Source organism: Podarcis filfolensis, assembly GCF_964270895.1.
Source record: "Podarcis filfolensis genome assembly, chromosome: 1".
Taxonomy (NCBI): domain Eukaryota; kingdom Metazoa; phylum Chordata; class Lepidosauria; order Squamata; family Lacertidae; genus Podarcis; species Podarcis filfolensis.
The window spans coordinates 128,322,115-128,344,528 of NC_139604.1; the positions used below are offsets into that span (position 1 = coordinate 128,322,115).

Below are 22,414 nucleotides of genomic sequence, written 5' to 3' on the forward strand. Positions count from 1 at the left end.
CTGATAGCTAGAATACTGTCTTCCCGGTGTGTTAGCAATGCTTTCAGGGCAAGAAGCAATATTTCGCCTTGTGCCTTCTCCATACACCTTTAAGCGCCAGGCAAAATAATAATAATAATAATAATAATAATAATAATAATAATAATATCCCGCCCTCCCCAACCGAAACCGGGCTCAGAGCAGCTAACAACAGTAAAAGTAACACAGTTTACATAAAATAAAAAATATTCCCTTTCAACCAGGCCTTTGCCTGACTTGATCTACATCCTCTACCAGGGGTCAGCAAACGTTTTCAGCAGAGGACCGGTCCACTGTCCCTCAGATCTTGTGGGGGGCCGGACTATATTTTGAAAAAAAATAATGAATGAATTCCTATGCCCCACAAATAACCCAGAGGTGCATTCTAAATAAAAGGACACATTCTACTCATGGAAAAACACGTTGATTCCCAGACCGTCTGCGGGCTGGATTTAGAAGGCGAGTGGGCCGGATCTGGCCCCAGGCCTTAGTTTGCCTACCCATGTCCTATACAGTGGTACCTCTGGTTGCGAACTTAATTCGTTCCGGAGGTCCGTTCTTAACCTGAAACCGTTCTTAACCTGAGGTACCGCTTTAGCTAATGGGGCCTCCTGCTGCTGCCGCCGCACAGTTTCTGTTCTCATCCTGAGGCAAAGTTCTTAACTCAAGGTACTACTTCTGGGGTAGTGGAGTCTGTAACCCGAAGTGTTTGTAACCCAAGGTGTTTGTAACCCAAGGTACCACTGTATTCTTTTTAAAAATGCTTGCTCTTTTTGGGTTTTTTATTGGGTTGTTGGTTTTGTTTTGATTTTATGTATTTGATATTTTATGTGAACCACCCTGAGACCTTCATGTATACGGCGGCATAGAAATTAAATTAAATTTATCATCATCATCATTCTTATTATTTCCTGCTTTCAACATACCGTCTGAGTTAATAATTTCAATTCATAAAGCCTATCAAACTGGGTGTAGTCTAATACTTGGTACCAATCAGCCCATTTTTAATCCTCCGTTGATGTCATCCAAAACCCAGTTTGATGGGTGTGCCAACATCCTTTGAAACGTAAGGCTACATTTCCATTTCGAATCGCCCGGAAAATAACGAGCAAAAGTCAACATTCAGGGTGTGCGCACACCCTGCTTGCACCACACAGTTACACACACGCAGAGTCAGCAGATATGAACACAGCTGCTCCATCCCTTATTTCTCATATAGCTGGATCAAGGGCTTTGGGCTGCGCTGCAAGATTAAGCATCTCTCTTGTGCTCCCATCGGTTTGTGCGGCGTTTCGTCACAGATTGTGGGCTCCTTCCCAGGGCACAACATTCAACAAGCTTCTCCCAAATCAATGTTTATTAGGAGTGCCAGCTCTAATCCATTTAACAGCGGTAGATCAGCTATAGTTTAATCACAGATTTGTTTTTTTACAATGCCCTAGAGAGATCCATGGGGTGCCCTAGACTGAAGGACCCAACGACACCAGGAAAGGAGGGAGGATCCATGCTGGTTTCCTCTTTTCAAATTTGACAGAGAGAAAAATGGATGTTCCCTTCTGCTTGTACCCTGTACCTGGCAGGAATGTTTTAATTCCAGGGGGAAAACAATAAGACCATCTCAGGAAACTGAAGCTGACAATGTTTGTCAAGTGGCTCTTAAATCTAGATTTCTATAGTACCAAAGGGATACGAAGGTGTCCCCGTTTTTGAAAGGCATTTGGTTCTGGCATTACTAGAAAAGTACAGCGGTACCTCCAGTGTTAAGTTGTGGGTGAACATATCAGACGACACAGCAATTCTTCAAACAACTCTTGTTTATTCACAGACCCAGAACAGAACTGAACTGAAGGGTTCAGCCAGCCTGCTTATATAGAGATCCACTACAATGCAACAGTAACCACCTTCTGTAACTATCCAATCACTGAACGTCACTTTCAATTCCTTATTTGCATATGTGGACCTGAGTGAAAACTATCTACAGTATCCCCCTGCTGGCCCAGGGTGAGAACTTCAGTACATAACAGACGGGATCCGTTCCGGAGCTCCGGCCAGACCCCGAGGTTTCCGCAACTGGAGGTGCCTGTTCTGCGCATGCGCATGGCACAGTAGAGCGCTTCTGCGCATGCGGCGAAACCCGGAAAAATAGTTTCGGGTTTGCCGTGTGCGTATCCCACAGGATACGTAACCGGAGGTGAAAGTAAGTATGGGAACCACTGTAATATTCTGTAAATTCCCCCAAAGATAGATTAGAATGATATGCTTCACAATATCATCCACTCTCCAGAATTTATTTCCCTCAATTCAATAAAAAGGTTTTCAAAACGCAGCTCACGGTAGGATTAAAACTGCAAAAAGCCAACCAAACATTTAAATAAAATTAAAAGTTAAAAGCAAGCAAATTGATTGTAGTTCTAGTTTGCGTGTATCCAATTAGGCTGTAATAAAGAGGCCTAATTAGCTCTAATGGCAGGAAGCCTTAGAGGGCATACAAGTTGGGAGGCTAGACAAGAACAGAACAGGCAACTCCCAACTCCACCCAGTCACAACTAAGTCTGGAGCCCCCTGCTGAACAGACTGTATAAAGACACTAGTCTGTGTCTCCTGCTTATTGATGGGCAATACAGTGGTACCTCGGGTTACATACGCTTCAGGTCACAGACTCCACTAACCCAGAAATATTACCTCGGGTTAAGAACTTTGCTTCAGGATGAGAACAGAACTCATGCGGCAGCGTCGCGGCAGCAGCAGGAGGCCCCATTAGCTAAAGTGGTGCTTCAGGTTAAGAACAGTTTCAGGTTAAGAACAGACCTCCGAAACGAATTAAGTACGTAACCAGAGGTACCACTGTAGAGGCAAGGAGAATAAGAGGAAGCACTTTCCCCCTATACATTGAATAACTTGCTACCACAAGATATTGCAATGGCCCCTAACTGAGTTAAGCCAATTTATGGAGGACTGTTTTTCAAAGGCTAAAAGGTAAAGGTAAAGGGACCCCCGACTATTAAGTCCAGTCGTGGCCGACTCTGGGGTTGTGGTGCTCATCTCGCTTTATTGGCCGAGGGAGCCGGCGTACAGCTTCCGGGTCATGTGGCCAGCATGACTAAGCCGCTTCTGGCGAACCAGAGCAGCGCACAGAAATGCCGTTTACCTTCCCGCCGGAGCGGTACCTATTTATCTACTTGCACTTTGATGTGCTTTCGAACTGCTAGGTTGACAGGAGCTGGGACCGAGCAATGGGAGCTTACCCCACCGCGGGGATTCGAACCGCCGACCTTCTGATCGGCAAGCCCTAGGCTCTGTGGTTTAACCCACAGCGCCACCCACGTCCCTTCAAAGGCTAGGTAGCTAAATAGAACCTCCAGCTTCAGAGGCAGTGTATCTGCGAATATCTTGGAAAATGAAACAGGGAAGCTTTTACCTTCTGGCCCTGATTGTGTGCATCTGGCTAGCCGCTGTTGGGAACAGGACGCTAATACCTCGTCCTGCATAATTGCAATTTATATTTGTGTTTTAGCACGCAGAGCACTGCAGAATTTTGTTTTGTAGGAGAATGACAGGAGTGGGGACCTACGGAACCCTCTGGGCTCCTTTGAGAGGGAAGGAGGGATATAAACGGAATAAATAATGTGCATTTAACGCCACCTGTTCGCACTCCCTCGGATGAAAATCTCCAGGAACAGGCAGGCACCTGTCAGGACTAAAGAGTGTAATGCACACCCCCAAGAATAAGGCAGGTTGGATACTCATAGCACAGTGACCTTCCCGGTGTCGGGTTACGCTTAAACCTTTTAACATAAAAGCTTTGCCTGACATTTCTTCAGCTGGCTTGTGCTAAATCGTTCGTTACCAAGAAAACAAATTCACACCTTCTTTAGACTTAGACCAGAAGCCAAAGTCAGACATCTCTGACTAATAAGCAGGAATAAACAAGGGAGAGGCTCTTGGAAAGAGTAACTCTCTCCTCCCAGCTTCCCTCTGCTTATTAGATGAAGACTTGTGATCTAAAGACACCAGAAGAATCTTCTGGCATCCTATTCTCACAACGGCCAAGCAGACTGCTTAATGGGGAACCTGCAAGCAGCATTGGTGACCGTGGAGGGAGACCCTTGTCAAACTACAGTTCCCAGGATGCTCTGGGGGGGAGCCATGCCTGTGGTACGACGCTGCTTTAAAGGCATCGTGCAGATGAGCTTTGTACGCAGCAATCATCAAAGACCTCAGGCGTCACCACCAAGGCGGAGCAGCACTCGATGCTCGTTTTTAAGACGCAATGATTCAGAAGGCTGCTACCACTTCACAGCCCAATTTTTTATTGCCGGATTGCTTTCCTTGCATCAGCAGCGTCGAGCGCTTCAAAGTGTGTCGTTCTCATCTGGGTGGGGAAATGTCCGGGAATCACCGTGTTTTTACATGAGTAGAATGTGTGCTTTTATTTAAAATGCATCTCTGGGTTATTTGTGGGGCATAGGAATTCGTTCATCTTTTCCCCCCAAAATATAGTCCAGCCCCCCACAAGGTCTGAGGGACAGTGGACCGGCCCCCTGCTGAAAATATTTGCTGACCCCTGCTCTAACCCTTAGCTTCAGCTCTCCATTGCTTAAAAAAAAAAAGATATTTAAAGATACCCTCAGGAATCCTGTGAGTTTCACGCAGCCCTGAAGTGCTCAGTCAGTTTAACAATTCAGAGGATCAAATGAAGTAAGCGATCTCAGCTGGTGGTTAATTTATAAGATAGCGTCGCTGTAAACGCCGCTGACACCGCTCAAAGTTTTGGAAAAGGCAGGCAGGCAGGCAGGCAGAGGGAAGAGTCTCCATCCAGACCAGGCAGTTATCTCCAACTAGAAAGTGGAGAGATTATGGAGAGATACAATCCATCAATGATATCTGGCAGGCAGTTGCCGCTGCTGCTGCTCCTGTCGTTGCTGGGGTATTCAGACTCCCCACCTCTTTATTATTAGCAAGTGGCACTTAATTCATTTTCTGTTTCAGAAAGATAAAAGAAACACGCAAAAGCCCTCCAGAAATATATTACCATCTGAAGACATGTGTAATTTGGGGCAGGTGGGCTATGGGGGACGAAAAAGCTAATACATACAAAATGCTAATTTTATGCAGCTTTAAAAATAAATAAATCAGGAGGAAAGTATACCAGCTCTGGGAATCAGAAGCGGGGAGAGTGGCTCATAGCCAGTGGTGGTGTTGTGGTTAAGAGTGTCGGTCCAGGACCTGGGAGAACAGGATTCGAATCCCCACTCCAGCCACGAAGCTCCCTGGGTGATCTTGGGCCAGTTACTGCCTCTCAGCCTAACCTACCTCTCAGGGTCGCTGTGAGGATTAAACGGGTGGGGTGGCGTGGAAAAACAATGTATGCCACTTTAAGCTCCTTGGAGGAATATAAATGTAAAGAAATGGATAACTATCTAACATGGTGCAATGGTTTTATGCTTGCCAAGCAGAACTTTACCCCCACAAGTACCCCATGCCCACCCCGAGTCTGCTCCAGGGGGGCTGGGGGAAACCCCAGAAAAAAATTAGGAAGATGGGTAGGGAGTCCCCATTGTGAAAGTGTAAATCTCACCTACAGCTGCTTGCATGCTCTTCATGGTCACTGTAAGATGGAGATGCTGGGATAAGTGGACCTTTGGTCCAAACTAGCAGGGCTTTTCTTCTGTTGGGCCTATGGTCTCGGTCCAGTATATTTGAAGGAGGGACGCGGGTGGCGCTGTGGGTAAAACCTCAGCGCCTAGGACTTGCCGATCGCATGGTCGGCGGTTCGAATCCCCGCGGCGGGGTGCGCTCCCGTCGTTCGGTCCCAGCGCCTGCCAACCTAGCAGTTCGAAAGCAATGCGGGTGCAAGTAGATAAATAGGGACCGCTTACCAGCGGGAAGGTAAACGGTGTTCCGTGTGCTGCGCTGGCTCGCCAGATGCAGCTTGTCACGCTGGCCACGTGACCCGGAAGTGTCTGCGGACAGCGCTGGCTCCCGGCCTATAGAGTTAGATGAGCGCACAACCCTAGAGTCTGGCAAGACTGGCCCGTACGGGCAGGGGTACCTTTACCTTTACTCCATCCCCATCGTTCTGCCCGGGCACTGAGGTCCAGCGCCAAGGGCCTTCTGGCAGTTCCCTCCCTGCGAGAAGCCAGGTTACAGGGAACCAGGCAGAAGGCCTTCTCGGTAGTGGCACCTGCCCTGTGGAATGCCCTCCCATTAGATGTCAAAGGAAAAAACAACTATCTGCTTTTAGAAGACATCTGAAGGCAGCCCTGTTTAGGGAAGCTTTTAATGTTTGATGCATTAGTGTATTTTAATATTTGGTTGGAAGCCCAGCCAGATGGGCAGGGTATAAATAATAAATAAATCATCATCATCATCATCATCATCATCATCATCATTATTAGTATTTATTTTGTGAGCCAATCAAAGACTTAATATTTCTCTCTCTCTCTCCCCTCTTCTTCGAAACACCTCCAAGTTTTCAAAAGCTGCTCACTGACACAAGTCTGCCTGCCATGGCTTAACCCACTGTCTTTGATTCCCACCCCCCGTCAGAGTTTCCATGGGACAGCTCTTCTTCAAGCAGGAGGGAGTAACAGGGAAATGTTCTCCTCTGCTGGTTTCAGTCCAAGCTGCAAAATTCAAGTTGCAAGAAAGGAGAGCTCGGCTAAACATCAGGAAGAACTGTCGGAAGAGCTGTTTGACAGCAGAATGGTCTCCCTTGGGAGATGGTGGACTCTCCTTCCTTGGAGGTTTTTAAGCAGAGGTTGGATGGCCATCTCTCAGGGATGCTTTAGCTGAGATTCCTGCATTGCAGGGGGTTGGAATAGATGACCCTCGGTGTCCCTTCCATTTCTATAATTCTATGATTCTAATGATGCGCTCCTAGACAGCATCTTAAAAAGTAGAGACATCACCTTGCCAACAAAGGTCCGTATAGTAAAAGCTATGGTTTTCCCAGTAGTGATGTATGGAAGTGAAAGCTGGACCATAAAGAAGGCTGATCGCCGAAGAACTGATGCTTTTGAATTATGGCGCTGGAGGAGACTCTTGAGAGTCCCATGGACTGCAAGAAGATCAAACCTCTCCATTCTTAAGGAAATTAGCCCTGAGTGCTCACTGGAAGGACAGATCATGAAGCTGAGGCTCCAATACTTTGGCCACCTCGTGAGAAGAGAAGACTCCCTGGAAAAGACCCTGATGTTGGGAAAGATGGAGGGCACAAGGAGAAGGGGACAACAGAGGACGAGGTGGTTGGACAGTGTTCTCAAAGCTACCATCATGAGTTTGACCAAACTGAGGGGGGCAGTGGAAGACAGAAATGCCTGGCGTGCTCTGGTCCATGGGGTCACGAAGAGTCGGACACGACTAAACGACTAAACAACAACAACAACAACAACAACAACAACAACAACGATGCACTGTCTGAAGCTCACCAAGTCCCTGAAGCTAATTCCAGGGCCCACATGCAGGAAACTTCACTTTGCAGATGAAATCTATCTACCAGCATTCAGCACCTCATTTTTCAAAACTTAACCTTTGGTTCTCCATGCTTTCGCATCTATCTATGGCACTTTTTAAAAATGTCCTCATGAAAACCCATCAGCATTCTAGTGTGCATCTCTCATAGCATCAAGATTTTATAAGCAATTTTGCCTGGTACACACCCCAGCAATCTCCCCATACACAATGCATTTGTGTACGTTATTTTCACTAAACGGGTGTAATTGCCCTAATATGCCCATTTTTTTACACACATTGTTTTGTTGGGAGCGCTGCATCATAAAATTCAGAGAAGTGCAAATTTCGAATGACACCTGTGTTTAGGTGTACTGTTTCAGAAAATGCTAAGCAGGTCGGTTGGCCTTTTTCTCCCTCCTCAACTAATCCCTAAATTAGAGTCAGTTTAGTATCCCATCCTGCTTCCTTAGCCTCATGCACTTCCTCTGAAATCACAGCTATTAGGATTCAAGCCATTCTAGGAGGTAACATGATAATAAGTGCGAGATCACCTTATTGATGCCTACCTTCATGTGCAAAACTGAGGAGCTCTTTCACGTTCATTTTCTAAGATTAACATGCATCAGCTCTTATGATATGACGTATTTTGAGGTATTAGTCCTGAGAAAATTAACCGAAACTTATTTCCTCATTTTTCGTTCCCCCCAGGTAAATACGAAATAAGTCGTCAAGTATAAGGGACCCCTGACCATTAGGTCCAGTCGTGGCCGACTCTGGGGTTGCGGCACTCATCTCGCTTTATTGGCAGAGGGAGCCGGCGTACAGCTTCCGGGTCATGTGGCCAGCATGACTAAGCCGCTTCTGGCGAACCAGAGCAGCACACGGAAACGCCGTTTACCTTCCCGCTGGAGCGGTACCTATTTATCTACTTGCACTTTGATGTGCTTTCGAACTGCTAGGTTGGCAGGAGCAGGGACCGAGCAACGGGAGCTCACCCTGTTGCAGGGATTCGAACCACCGACCTTCTGATCGGCAAGTCCTAGGCTCTGTGGTTTAACCCACAGCGCCACCGGCGTTTCCCCCAGGTAAATACAAAGTAAGTCGTCAAGTATATTCACAGCCTAATACACCCCTCCGTCAAGATCCATTTGGAACGGGAACAGATAATATAATAGATTTGCTTCCAGCCCGCTGTATATGAAGCCAAACCACTGACCTAAAAAGTTTCCCTTTGGGGTTTGTCTGTCTTGCTGCCTTAATTTGCTGCAAGAGTCTTTCCAATAAAGCAGCTTGCCATCCTAAATTAAACCACTTTTGGGTTCAGCCTCCTTCAACAGACTTCCAGTTCCATGCTGTTGATGCTGGATGCAAGTTGTAATCCCAGACTTTTGCAGGGAACCAGCTTTGGAAAGGATGCTTTCGTTGGTGCAGCGATGTCCTCACCTGGACAAAGTACTCAGACTTTGTTTGCTGCTAGAGACTTTACTGCTCAAATCGGAATGGTGCGTAAGCAAGGAATTGGTCACCGGCAGTGTTTGAAATCCCCCCCCCCAGCGCATTTTGCGACTGGCACAGTTCCAATTGCGACCATATGGAGACTTTCAGCTGTTTGCAATGAGCAAATCAAACAAAAGCAATTGAAATTGCAATGAAATTGCAGCTGAAAGTCTGTGGATTTTGATAATAAACCTGATTTGCAATGGGGGTTGAATAATTTTGATTGCGTGTGTGTGTGTGTATGACAGAAGTATACAAATATTTTCACAAATAAATAAATATTTGGGTGGCTCCCACCCCTCATCCTGGCTCCTCAGAGTCCATGACTAGTATCTATGCCAAGAGAGATAAGAATAAGATGATCTCTCTCTCTCTCTTATACCCACTGGAGGGGAAATCCACATATTACTGGAAAGTTGGCACTTACTCCCTTCCAGAGAGTATCACTTAAGGCTGCTCAACAACGCACCTGTCCTGGAAGTCATTGTCTCAGGCTTGGATTACCTGTGCCTTCAACGCTGTCTCCCCCATTCTGATAGCAAGCATGATCCATAATGCATGATCTAATGATTAAAATTGCTCTGCGTCTGTAATGGCTGCTGATGACACGGAAGGCTTAAGCCAGTGGCGTAGCGTGGGTTGTCAGCACCCGGGGCAAGGCAAGTAATTTGCGCCCCCTAACCCGTGGATTTGCGCCCCCTAACCCGTGGATTTGCGCCCCCTAACCCATGGATTTGCCCTAACCCCAGATGTTGCGCCCGGTGCGGCCCGCCCCCCCTGCACCCCCCACGCTACGCCACTGGCTTAAGCGCCCTCCCAAACCAAAGGGGTTAATCTGCCTCAGAGCTATGGTTGCTCCATGCCTTTTAACTGCAACGAGGTACATTTGCGCCCCTGAGGATTATACCATATTATAGGGATATCAATTCCATTGCACTCTGAATACTAAAGTGCTTCAATAGGTTGCTGGGAGCGTGTGCGCACTGACGAATGGAAATGAGAATTCTGCATCCCCCAAAAAGAGGCATGCCAAAAACTGTACAAATTACGCCCATTGCACTGATGAGCAAAGACCTAGCTGCTTTTTCGCTGCTCCTCTAGAAAAACCCAACTCGGCCCTACCCATTCCAATCAAACTTCCAAGATTTCAGGTTCCTCAGTGCGGCTCACATGCTTTCAAAGGTACCCCAGCAATCAGGATGTCAAGCTTTTTCCTTCTTGTAATCCTGATTCTCATAGGGAATCAGGGCCATCACTTCTAAAGGCAGAGGCGACACCGTTCAAAGGCGCGGGAGAAGGCAACAGCTACATTTCCTCTGCCATGGAGATATGGAGCAACGAGAAAAGGTGCGCTCCCTGATTTTCGACCTCTAATGCCACTGTTAAAAGGCATGAATGCATCTTCCATTAATGGAAGCAACAAGCCTTGTTTTCCAGTCTGTCTCAGCAGAAGCAGAAGATGGAGGACACCTAGCTCACTGGCAGTATGTGTGAAAAGGATCTAGGGGTTTTAGTGGACCACATGAGCCAACATTGTGATGCAGCAGCAGCAGCAAAAGAAGAAGAAGCAGCTAGTGCTAATCTAGGCTGCATCAACAGAAATCTAGTGTCCGGATCAAGGGAAGTAAATAGTACCACTCTATTGTGACTTGGTTGCAGGTGGCACTGTGGGTTAAAGCACAGAGCCTAGAACTTGCCGATCAGAAGGTTGGCGGTTCGAATCCCTGCAACGGGGTGAGCTCCTGTTGCTTGGTCCCTGCTCCTGCCAACCTAGCAGTTCGAAAGCACATCAAAGTGTGAGTAGATAAATAGGTTTACCTTCCGGTGGGAAGGTAAACGGCGTTTCCGTGTGCTGCTCCAGTTCGCCAGAAGTGGCTTAGTCCTGCTGGCCACATGACCTGGAAGCTGTACGCCGGGTCCCTCGGCCAATAAAGCGAGATGAGTGCCGCAACCCCAGAGTCGGTCACGACTGGACCTAATGGTCAGGGGTCCCTTTACCCTTTACCTATTGTGACTTGGTCAGACCCCGGAATACTGTGTCCAGTTCTGGGCACCACAATTTAAAAAGGATATTGAGAAGCTGGAACATGTGCAGAGAAGGGCAGCCAAGAAGATCAAGGGACTGGAAACCAAGCCTTATGAGGAATGGTTGAAGGAGCTGGGATGTTTAGCTTGGAGAAGAAAAAAACTGAAAGGAGATACGATAGCCATCTTCAAATATCTCAAGAGCTGCCACATGGAAGAGGGAATGGAAGAGGGAACAAGCTTGCTCTCTCCTGCTCTGGAGGGCAGGACTTGAACCAATGGCTTCAAGTTACAAGAGAGGAGATTGTGACTAAACATCAGGAAGAACTGTCGGAAGAGCTGTTTGATGGTGGAACGGATTCTTTTGGGAGGCTGTGGATTCTCCTTCCTTGGAGGATTTTGAGCAGAGCTTGGATGGCCATCTGTCATGGATGCTTTAGCTGAGATTCCTGCACTGCAGGGGGTTGGACTGGATGACCCCTGGGGTCCCTTCCAACTGCAGAATTCTAGGATTTCATGATTTCTGGGATCGACGAAACAAGTCCTATCTGCGTGAACTGCTTACCCTCCCAACAAGACGTCTCATGCCTGGGTTTTTTTCCATTGTAAACATCCCAGAAGTGCTCAATGTCTTGATGGACAGATGAATTGGTGAGATTATGCAACAGCTGGTGCCAGATGGGGCTGGAGCACAAAGAGATTTAGGGGTGGGAGCAAGACAAGAGCCTGGAAGAATTCGACCTTCTGGTCTGGCAAGCACCAAAGGTATTCACTTGGTAATTGTCCGAAGATCCCATGGTCACGGGCTTTGCCCACCCACCTGCCGCACCAACCCCCATCCCTCCCCAATGACCCCGCTGCTCCCTCTCCTATTCTTCCCCGAAGCCTGAAGGTAGCGTTAACCCAAAAGCTGAAACACTGGAAGTCAACAAGGCATGTCCCCCCCCCCATCGCCCATCTGAGGAAGCCTTGCAGGTTGCCTCGGCAACCCCATCCATTTCCAAGCAGCTGCGAAACTGCACCCCGTCAAAAAGCAAAGCCAGGGGTGGCTGCCCTTTTGTGAGAGCCTCTCTCCCCCTCCACAAGCCCCTCTCTCCTTGTGTGTGGTGGAAAAAGCAGGCAAAGCCCTGACAGGCAGCGAGACAAGCGGCTCGCCCTCATCTCACAATGCCCAAGCGTGCGGCCATTTGTGTGTAAGGGCCTTGGCACAAGGGGAAAGCCAACATGCCAGCCAAAGACACAGCTGGCGCTGGCATGCTTGGATTCAGTTTTGCTTGTCCGGCACTGGAAATGGCAAATGAGTTGGGGGGTCTATAGCAGGGGTAATTAAGGTGCCTCCCTTGAGGTCTTCCTCTGTCAATAATAATAATAATAATAATAATAATAATAATAATAATTTTTATTTATATCCCGCCCTCCCCAGCCGAAGCTGGGCTCAGAGCGGCTAACAACAGTAAAATGGTAAAACATTCTAAAATCATTTCATTATAAAATTAATTCCAATCAAATTAATGGCAACCATTTGGGCTAGAAGTTCTGTGAGGATTGCCAAAGGAGGGAGTCAGGCTGTGCCCTGGCCAAAGGCCTGGTGGAACAGCTCTGTCTTGCAGGCCCTGCGGAAAGTCCTGCAGGGCCCTAGTCTCTTGTGACAGAGCGTTCCACCAGATTGGGGCCACAGCCGAAAAAGCCCTGGCTCTGGTTGAGGCCAGCCTAACCTCTCTGTGGCTCAGGCTCTCCAAGGTGTTTTTGTTTGAAGACCGTAGGGTCCTCCGTGGGACATACTAGGAGAGGTGGTCCTGTAGGTACGAGGGTCCTAGGCCGTATAGGGCTTTAAAGGTTAAAACCAGCACCTTAAACCTGCTCCTGTACTCCACTGGGAGCCAGTGCAGCTGGTATAGCACCGGGTGAATGTCATCCTGTGGCGAGGACCCCATAAGTAATCCTGCCGCGGCATTCTGCACCCGCTGGAGTTTCTGGGTCAGTCTCAAGGGCAGCCCCACGTAGAGTGAGTTACAATAATCCAGTCTGGAGGTGACCGTCGCATGGATCACAGTGGCTAGGTCAGGGCGAGAGAGGTAAGGAGCTAACTGCTTAGCTTGGCGGAGATGAAAAAATGTCGCCTTTGTTATAGCTGCAATCTGCGCCTCCATGGAAAGGGAGGTGTCGAAGATTACACCCAAACTCTTAACGGACGAATGAAGCCTCTGAGCCCCCAACCCAACAAATACATTTAGTGCCCCTTTGGTGTCTTGAGGCAGTGAGGGATGTTATTCTCTCCTCCCTTGAAAGGTGCACCAAGCAGAAGCAGGAAATTGAAAAAGCGACATTCTTCCCCACTTCCTCCTTGAACCCTGTGAGCATACTATAGGTGTCTTTCTGTGGGTGGGGGGCTGATCAGGTGGGGTGGCCCCTACAGCACTTCCTCAAAAATCCCAATGTCCCTAAAAAGGTTGGCAGTCCCTCGCCTGCGAGAAAATTGAAACACACGCTTCATCATAAACAGTCATACTGGGAGTTCTATACTGAAGGATGGCTTATGCATCTATAAGATAAATGAAATTATATTATTGCTGTTAAACTTTATATCCCATCCTTTCTCCTAAAGGAGCCCAAACTGGCAAACAACAAGTAATGAAACCTATTATGATAGGTTCTTTCTTTTATCCTCTGTTCTTCAAAAGGATACATTCTGCACCTACTCTCTGATTAAAAACTTGCTCCTCGATTTATTAGGTACATCATCCCATCAGTCAGTTGTTTTCAACCAGTGTGCCGTGGCACCCTGGGGTGCCTGGAAAGATGGTCAGGGGGGCTGCAGGCAACTCTGGGCTCTGTCCCTCTTTTCCCCCTCCCTCCTCTGATGCCCCTTCAAGTCTCTGCCTCCCAAAGGCTTGCACAGCTGTTTGTTGCAGCAGCTCTGACTACAAGCTCTCCAGGCGAATGGTGCTTCTGGGGCTGGCCAGGGGGTGCTGAGTGCCAGGAGCTGAGGCGGCCTCAGAGTAAGCAAGCAAGCAAGGGAGCCCAGCCAGCCAGTCCACCAGCCCTTGCTGTTGGGAATGGACAGACAAATCCCAGGCCCCTGTGGGGCAGTGTGAGGAGGCACCTGTCTCCGGGGCAGCTCAGAGACCAGGGGCGGCAGCAGCGGCTGCCCAGAGGACTCACAAGGAGAGGGGAGAGGAGAGGAGGCTGAGGGAACACTCCACAAGGGAGGGTGTTCGAAAAGGGGTGAGGGGCTGCCAGCTCTGCAGGGAAGGGGGGACATAACTGGGCTCCTGAGCCCCACAGGGGGGCCGCAGAAATAATGTACAGTCATACCTCGGTTTGCAAACGTGATCCATGTGGGAGGCACGTTCTCAACCTGCAGCGTTCACAACCCGCAGCGCTGTGTCTGCGCAAGCGCGTGACGCAATTCGTTGCTTCTGTGCATGCGCGTGACGTCATTTTGTGCTTCTGTGCATGTGCCGAAACCCGGAAGTAAACCATTCCATTACTTCCATCGTATTGCTTTCAACACCTGTCCAAAAACTTATTTTGCTTCGGCAAGCCTACCAAGACAGGACTGTGGTTTTATTATGAGCAGGTAGCGAGCATTTTACGCGTGTCCAGTTGGCTTGCGATCACACACGTGCTCATCGCTGCCGACCCGGAAGTGGCCGGAAAACAGGGCAGAACAGGGCGGGCTTATGCCTGCTCCATCGATGCGCACAGGGGTCAGGAACGGGGAGGGGGGAACCCCCCGCCTGTACATTAAAAAATAAAAACAGCAGACCTAATCTACGTTTTCATCATTTTGCTTAAGGTCTGGTTTTACTGTTATTTCTAATGAATAATAAATATATTTTTAATAGAAATAAATAAAAGCAGCAATACAGACAAGCGCGGGGCGATCACTCACCACAAGCTCGCTGAACATAACGTCCAGCTCTTCCACCGGAGGCATGGGCAGCGACGGCTCCATCGTCTGCAGGGCAAAGGCGCTGTCATTCCGCAGCCGGTAAGTGATCTCCGGGTGGTCATTACTCCGGAAGCAGCAGAAGATAAACGAGATCCCTCGCCCGCTCCTTTTCCGTGGGGCCATGGCTGGAGTTCTCCTGGTTCGCCTTCCTAGACGCTAAACCCTACAAAGGAGGGAAGAGGAGAACGTGTTAACAGTTTGGGCTAGCAGCTGAGCTGGGCTACCCCCAGCACTATTCTCCTTTTACCAATCCCACTACCCGCCTCTATTTAAAGCCCTTTTCTTCAATAAGTAGTCCCCAGTACATCATTCCGACGGGGAGCCTTTGGCCTGAACACCATCATCCTGGAAGTATAAACCGCTTGCTGGCAGGACCTGACTGAGTGGCTGCCATGCCTTTTAACGATATGGGAGTATGAAGTGCACCAATGGTCATTGCAGGTGTACTGAATAACACCAGAGACAGTGCGGTGCAGTGGTTATAGAGTGTCAGACTAGGACCTGGGAGACGAGGGTTCAAATCCCCTCGCTGTGACTGGACCCTGCTGGTTATTTTCCTCGTTCAGCAGATTATTATTATTATTATTATTATTATTATTATTATTAAAATGTTCTTTTTCTCCGCCGGCCTTTTAAAGCAAGGGTGCTCGTGCTTCCAAGTTTTGCAGGGAGATGGGTGCCACTTGGAAACTTCTGGAAGCGGAAAGCCCAGTGCTCAGAAGGATGTCATCATCTCCCCTCCCCTCCCCTCCCTCAGTTCTTCTGCCAGCTGGTCTGCAGAGTTGATTGAAGAAAGCCACAAAGTACTAGTTGCTTTTCGGCGAGCTCCTGTTCATCCACACCACTCCCTGCTTCCCCAGTCATTAAACTCATAAGAGGCTAAAGCAAAACAGAAACAACAACAACCGCCCCCCCCGACACAGAGAAGAACTCATCTTTAAATACAGAAACCTAAGAGTTCAGCGTCTGTCTAACAGGCTCGCTCCCAGGGAGCACGTCTGCTGCAAAAAGCCTGGAATTAGCAATTTACATTGTTTTCTCTATTACTAAGAGATAATAGACACGCCAACGCTTGTTGTTAGTTGCAGATCACGGCCGAACCTTCATGCTTGCAGCGAGGGATGCGTTAAGAAGCAGCATTGCTAAGAAGTGGAGCTTCTCAGGAGGAGACGCTAGTCTTGCCACCAGTGAACCGCCCTGTAATCTTCGGATGAAGGGCGGTATACAAATTTAATAATAATATTAATATTATTATTATTAATAATAATGATAAATGTGTTGTCATGTGACATCTACAAAACTAGGCTGGCAACAACTAGTTCACGTAGGCAAATGGTACAACGTGATTGTATTTATGGGAAAAGTCTGTGGCTTGATGGCGCAGGCCGTGCCTTACATGCAGAACACCCCACGTTCCATCCTAGAACCGCCCGTTTTTAAAAATGAGAGGTAATAGGCAACAGGGAAGTTGGGCTGGGCAATACAGTCGTACCTCGGGTTACAGGCGCTTCAGGTTGTGCATTTTGGGGTTGCACACTGCGCTGAACCCAGAAGTATCGGAAAGGGTTACTTCTGGGTTTCGGCGCTCACCCATGTGCAGACTACCAAATTATGACCCGCGCGTGTGCAGATGCAGTGCTACGGGTTGCGAACGTGTCTCCAGCATGGATCACGTTTGCTACCTGAGCGTCTGCTGTATATCCTCCAAAACCACTTTGAAGTCCATATTGTGACAGTGACCTGGTAATATATTGGGAATCATGATATGTGTGTGTTTGCTATGCAAAAATCACAATGTGGGAAAAACTGTGAAGCCAGCCGACGCCTCTGCAGAGCTCCATCGCTATTCCCGACATTGCGACATATCAGTATACAGTGGTACCTCAGGTTAAGTACTTAATTTGTTCTGGAGGCCCGTACTTAACCTGAAAGTGTTCTTAACCTGAAGCACCACTTTAGCTAATGGAGCCTCCTGCTGCCGCCGCAACGCCGGAGCACAATTTCTGCTCTCATCCTGAAGCAAAGTTCTTAACCTGAAGCACTTTTTCTGAGTTAGCAGAGTCTGTAACCTGAACCGTATGCAACCTGAAGCATATGTAACCCGAGGTACCACTGTATTGCAATGTTTAGCGGGTGATATATCACAATGTTGAAAACCAGTTCTCACCCGGCCCTACTGTTTGCCTCTACAAAGTTGCATCCTTATTTCAGACATCATGATATACTGATATATTGCTGACATTTAGCTGGTGGTATATTGCAATGTTGAAAACCAGATATCGCCCATCCCTATCAGGAAGATCTCATCCCGGCAACCTGGAGAGTGGCTGCCAGTCAGAGCCAACAGCCTAGATCTAAGTGGTCCCATTGGAAGAGTCTCAAATGGCACCTGTTGGTTTGGTTATTGTAAAGGCTCCCCCCCCCCCTTTTAAAAGGCAATGGGGGAAAGTTTATTTTGGCAACGTACTGGAAACAAGTTCCGAGCAGCCTGGACAATCAAGTCTCTAGGATGGCAGATTAGCAAGCAAACTCCAACCTCCCAACAGCAGCAAGACTCAAGCAAGTCCCAGGCTGCGTTGCATGTGAAGATCACGCAAGGCTTCTTCATTACCCGCTTTTGGCAGAAGCCCAGTCCCATTCCTCAGCTCCGCCAGTGTTTCCATGAAAAGGAAGGAGTTCTGCCAACACACTGCCACGGACTTTCCACAGAAATCCCACCCAACGTTGCACAATGCCCTCGAGGCAGATGCCAGCTTAGACAGCACAAAAGTTGCTCATGCAGTCTGGCTAGGCTGCGCCGCATTCCTGCCCTCAGTCTCCCAACGGTGCAGAAGCAAGGTTTTCAAAAGTAGGTTGGGCGAGACATTTATACGGGGACTTACAGGCGCAGGAAAGCTTCTCAAGGTAGAGGCTGGAACCAATCCACCAGGACTCATGTGCCTTTGGGCACTGTGATACCACACACACACATGAGTCCACAAACAAGAAATGCCATTGTGTTTGCATGGGGTCCGTCCACAGCCAAAATGATTTCAACCAGAGCAAAAACAGAACTGGGCCTCACTCCCTGCTAACTCAATGATTCTTTGACCCTTGCACTTTGACACCAGGCTATGTTGTTTAGTCATTTAGTCGTGTCCGACTCTTCATGACCCCATGGACCAGAGCACGCCAGGCACTCCTGTCTTCCACTGCCTCCTACAGTTTGGTCAAACTCATGCTGGTAGCTTTGAGAACACTGTCCAACCATCTCGTCCTCTGTTGTCCCCTTCTCCTTGTGCCCTCCATCTTTCCCAACATCAGGGTCTTTTCCAGGGAGTCTTCTCTTCTCATGAGGTGGCCAAAGTATTGGAGCCTCAGCTTCAGGATCTGTCCTTCCAGTGAACACTCAGGGCTGATTTCCTTCAGAATGGAGAGGTTTGATCTTCTTGCAGTCCATGGGACTCTCAAGAGTCTCCTCCAGCACCAGAATTCAAAATTCAAAAGCATCAATTCTTCACACCAGGCTATATAGCCTTGTAATTAAGTAGTAGCCTCACAGCGGTAAGCAACAAGGCAACAAGGCATTGTGTATGGGCTGGCCAGGGAGTGAATGGAGTGTTCCACGCCTCTTCTGTACCCAGCACAGAAACCAAGTGAGACGCTCCCTCTCTTTCATGCCCAATGCAGAAATCTGGCCATAATAATAATAATAATAATAATAATAATAATAATAATAATAATTTATATGCCACCGATCTGACTGGGCTGCCCCAGCCACTCTGGGCAGCTTCCAACAAATTAAAACATCAAACACATATCCTACAATCCCTTCAACGCTCCTGAAAGACAGGACCAGTTCTTGTTAATATGCTTACTGCCCATTTATCTGTAATATGTGAGTAGACGTCAGCCTTTTTATTCAGTTAAGTTCTGAAGCAAATTACCATGGCAAAAAAAAGGACAGATTTGGTAATAATTAGTTTCTTATAATAAAAGTGGTTTTTGGGGGGCAGGGGGAGAATTAGAAAGAAAAATCCAGCCAGCTGGTGCAAAAAGGATGGAGTTCTGCTTCTATCCTCTGCCAATCCACAGAAGGATGGTGATGATGGTTTTGCCTTTGTGGGATTATTTACAAGGTTGCTACCGTATTATTAGCCCAGCATTCGCTTAGCATTCTTTTTAAAATGTTCAAAGGGCTTTACATACATTGCCTTACTTTAATATTTTGCAGCAACTCCATAAAGTAGGCAAATAAATAAGCCTTGTATTGCACAGGTGTGCCCATCACTGACTGGCAATAGCCCTCCCAGGTTTTAGACAGGGCTCCTTTCTTAACCCACTTGAAGACATAAAATATTGAACCTGAGACCTTCTGCAAGCAAGCACCAGCTCCAACGCTGATCTATGGCTTCCCTGACAAGGAAATCTCCTGGGCCTTTATTTGATTTTGGAATATTTCTTTAAAATATAAAGTGGTATAATAATAATAATAATAATAATAATAATAATAATAATAATAATAATAATATTTTCTACTGCCAAGCAAAAGATGCCTAGACATTCCATTGTGGTGACTGAAGCCTAGGTTTAAGGTGTCATTTGGCGATTAGCTTATAGATCTGATTTTCTAACACAATTTCTCATGGTGGACTGGCTGGAGGAGACCCCCCAAGGCAGGACACAGGAGGCTATTGACAAGGCACAGATTAGACGTTAGCGACAAGGTCAAAGCAAGTTCAGTGAAACTCCACTCAACAGGCTATCAAAAGCAGCCGACAATCAAACACCACCAATCAATACTTTTTCAAAGGGACCTCGCTACAGCAGTCCGCAAGCTGGATCTAGACTGCATCACTGCTGTGGGCTTTGTCCAGCGGTGCCTATAGGACAGTGGTGGCTGGAGCTATGGCAACTGTAGTTGAAAACATGGAGGGATAGGCAACCTAAGGCCCGTGGGCTGGATGTGGCCCAATCGCCTTCTAAATCCGGCCCACGGAGGGTCTGGGAATCAGCGTGTTTTTACATAAGTAGAATGTGTGCTTTTATTTAAAATGCATCTCTGGGTTATTTGTGGGGCATAGGAATTCGTTCATCCCCCCCCCCCCAAAAAAAATATAGACCGGCCCACCACATGGTCTGAGAGACGGTGGACCAGCCCACGGCTGAAAATGGTTGCTGACCTCTGGCGTAAGAGCATAAGAAGAGCTTGTCAAATCAGGCCAAAGGGAGCCCACCTGATCCAACATTCCGTTCTAATAATAATAATAATAATAATAATAATAATAATAATAATAATATGTTATTTATACCAACCCATCTGTCTGGGTTTCCCCAACCACTCTGGGAGGCTCCCAATAAAATATTAAAAACATGATAAAACATCAAACATTAAAAGCTTCCCTAAACAGGGCTGCCTTCAGATGTCTTCTAAAAGTCAAATAGTTGTTTATTTCCTGGTGGGAGGGTGTTCCACAGGGCGGGTGCCACTACCGAGAAGGCCCTCTGCCTGGTTCCGTGACCTCACTTCTCACAGGGAGGGAACCGCCAGAAGGCCCTCGGCGCTGGACCTCAGTGTCCGGGCTGAGCGATGGGGGTGGAGACGCTCCTTCAGGTATACTGGACCGAGGCCGTTTAGGACTTTAAAGGTCAGCACCAACACTTTGAATTGTGCTCGGAAATGTACTGGGAGCCAGTGTAGGTCTTTCAAGACCAGTGTTATATGGTCTCGGCAGCCGCTCCCAGTCACCAGTCTATCTGCCGCATTCTGGATTAGTTGTAGTTTCCAGGTCACCTTCAAAGGTAGCCCCACGTAGAGTGCATTGCAGTAGTCCAAGCGGGAGATAACCAGAGCATGTACCACTCTGGCAAGATAGTCTGTAGCCAACCAGATGCGTCAAAGGGATGTCTGCAAGGTGGACACAACAGCACTCTGCTCACCTGCAATTCCCTGGAACGGGTAGAATACAGCTTGTACTAGGGGTTGGTGAATAATAATAATAATAATAATAATAATAATAATAATAATAATAATAAATTTACTGTACTTGTATCCCACCCACCTGACTAAATTGTCCCGGCCATTCTGGTCTGCTTCCAACAAAATATAAAATGACGCAAGATACATTAAAAGCTTCCCGATACAGTGGAACCTCGGGTTGCAAACATGATCCATGCAGGAGGCACATTCACAACCCACAGTGCTCGCAACCCACAGCGGGTTGCGATTCGGCGTTTCTGCAAATGCGTGAGCGCTGACACCCGGAAGTAACCCGTCCCAGTGCGCGACCCGAAATTACATAACCTGAAGCATCTGTAACCCGAGGTACCACTGTACAGTGCTGCCTTCTGGTGAAGGCTGCTCAGTAGTGTTTAAAAACAGTGGCGGCCTCTGTTGAATTAAGACACCATTCTGCTAACTTAATTAAATTAAGCAAAAACAAAAACATTAGCTCCCTCAATGCAAGCAACAGGTGTTGGGAGGTGTGTGGGTTTTGTTTGTGTTTTTAACCTGTTATAATATGAAAATCTCAAAAATGCAGTTTTGCAGCCACCGAGGTGACACGGTGCCGGAGACCATGGTGGCCCGTTGCCATGGCGCCCGCACGGGACCGATGGCTCTGCATCTGTGCACACCAAAACGCTCGGCGCAGAACCGTTTGGGAATTCTGATCCGGCTGCCGGATAAGAGGCTTAAGATGGGGAAAGCCTACACACAGAGCTCGCCGCGAAGGCTTCCAATTTGTCGCGCCCCGGGAATCAACAATGGAGCAGCGAGAGGCAAAAGGGAATGCCCAGCAAACGCAGCTTTGTACTTGGCAAACAACGGCCGGTCGGCGCAGACACACGAGAAAAAGTAATTAAGAGAGATGCCACGACAAAAAACAAGGGAAGCAGAGACTGGCTATCATTTTGTTTATGTGGGAGAATAGAGTGGAAACTATTCGCTGTGCTTATTCCACCCCACCCCCCACCCCGTATTAACAGACCCAGGAATTAGGCCATTAACATCCCCACATTTTATAGACTACCCCTCCCCTGCTGCCGCAAAGGAAAGTGGTCCTAACGTGCATGTTTTTGGTTTAAATCAGCAAGAATACTCAGTAATGTTGCTACTGCCTCGGTCCAGTATACCTGGAGGAGCGTCTCCACCTCCATCGTTCTGCCCGGACACTGAGGTCCAGCACCGAGGGCCTTCTGGAGGTTCCCTCGCTGTGAGAAGTGAGGTTACAGGGAACCAGGCAGAGGGCCTTCTCGGTAGTGGCACCCGCCCTGTGGAACGCCCTCCCACCAGATGTCAAAGAGAACAACAACTACCAGACTTTTAGAAGACATCTGAAGGCAGCCCTGTTTAGGGAAGCTTTTAATGTTAAATAGATTATTGTATTTTAATATTCTGTTGGAAGCCCCGCAGAGGAGCTGGGGAAACCCAGCCAGATGGGCGGGGTATAAATAATAAATTAATAAAAAATTAATTAATAATAC

The 22,414-nt window shown here is 47.8% G+C and overlaps 1 protein-coding gene across 3 annotated transcripts in view; it reads right to left on the bottom strand.

Annotated features, from left to right (window-relative positions):
- DAAM1 (dishevelled associated activator of morphogenesis 1) overlaps positions 1 to 22,414 on the bottom strand; it is a 182,905-nt gene that overhangs the window by 107,985 nt on the left and 52,506 nt on the right. For all 3 annotated transcript variants that reach the window (XR_014547560.1, XM_083611705.1, XM_083611704.1), the window contains exon 2: positions 14,891 to 15,113. Coding sequence is in view for 2 of the 3 variants with exons in the window: in XM_083611705.1 (XP_083467831.1) it covers positions 14,891 to 15,073 (183 nt within the window). In the remaining variant the exon portion in view is untranslated. The remainder of the gene's footprint in view (positions 1 to 14,890; positions 15,114 to 22,414) is intronic.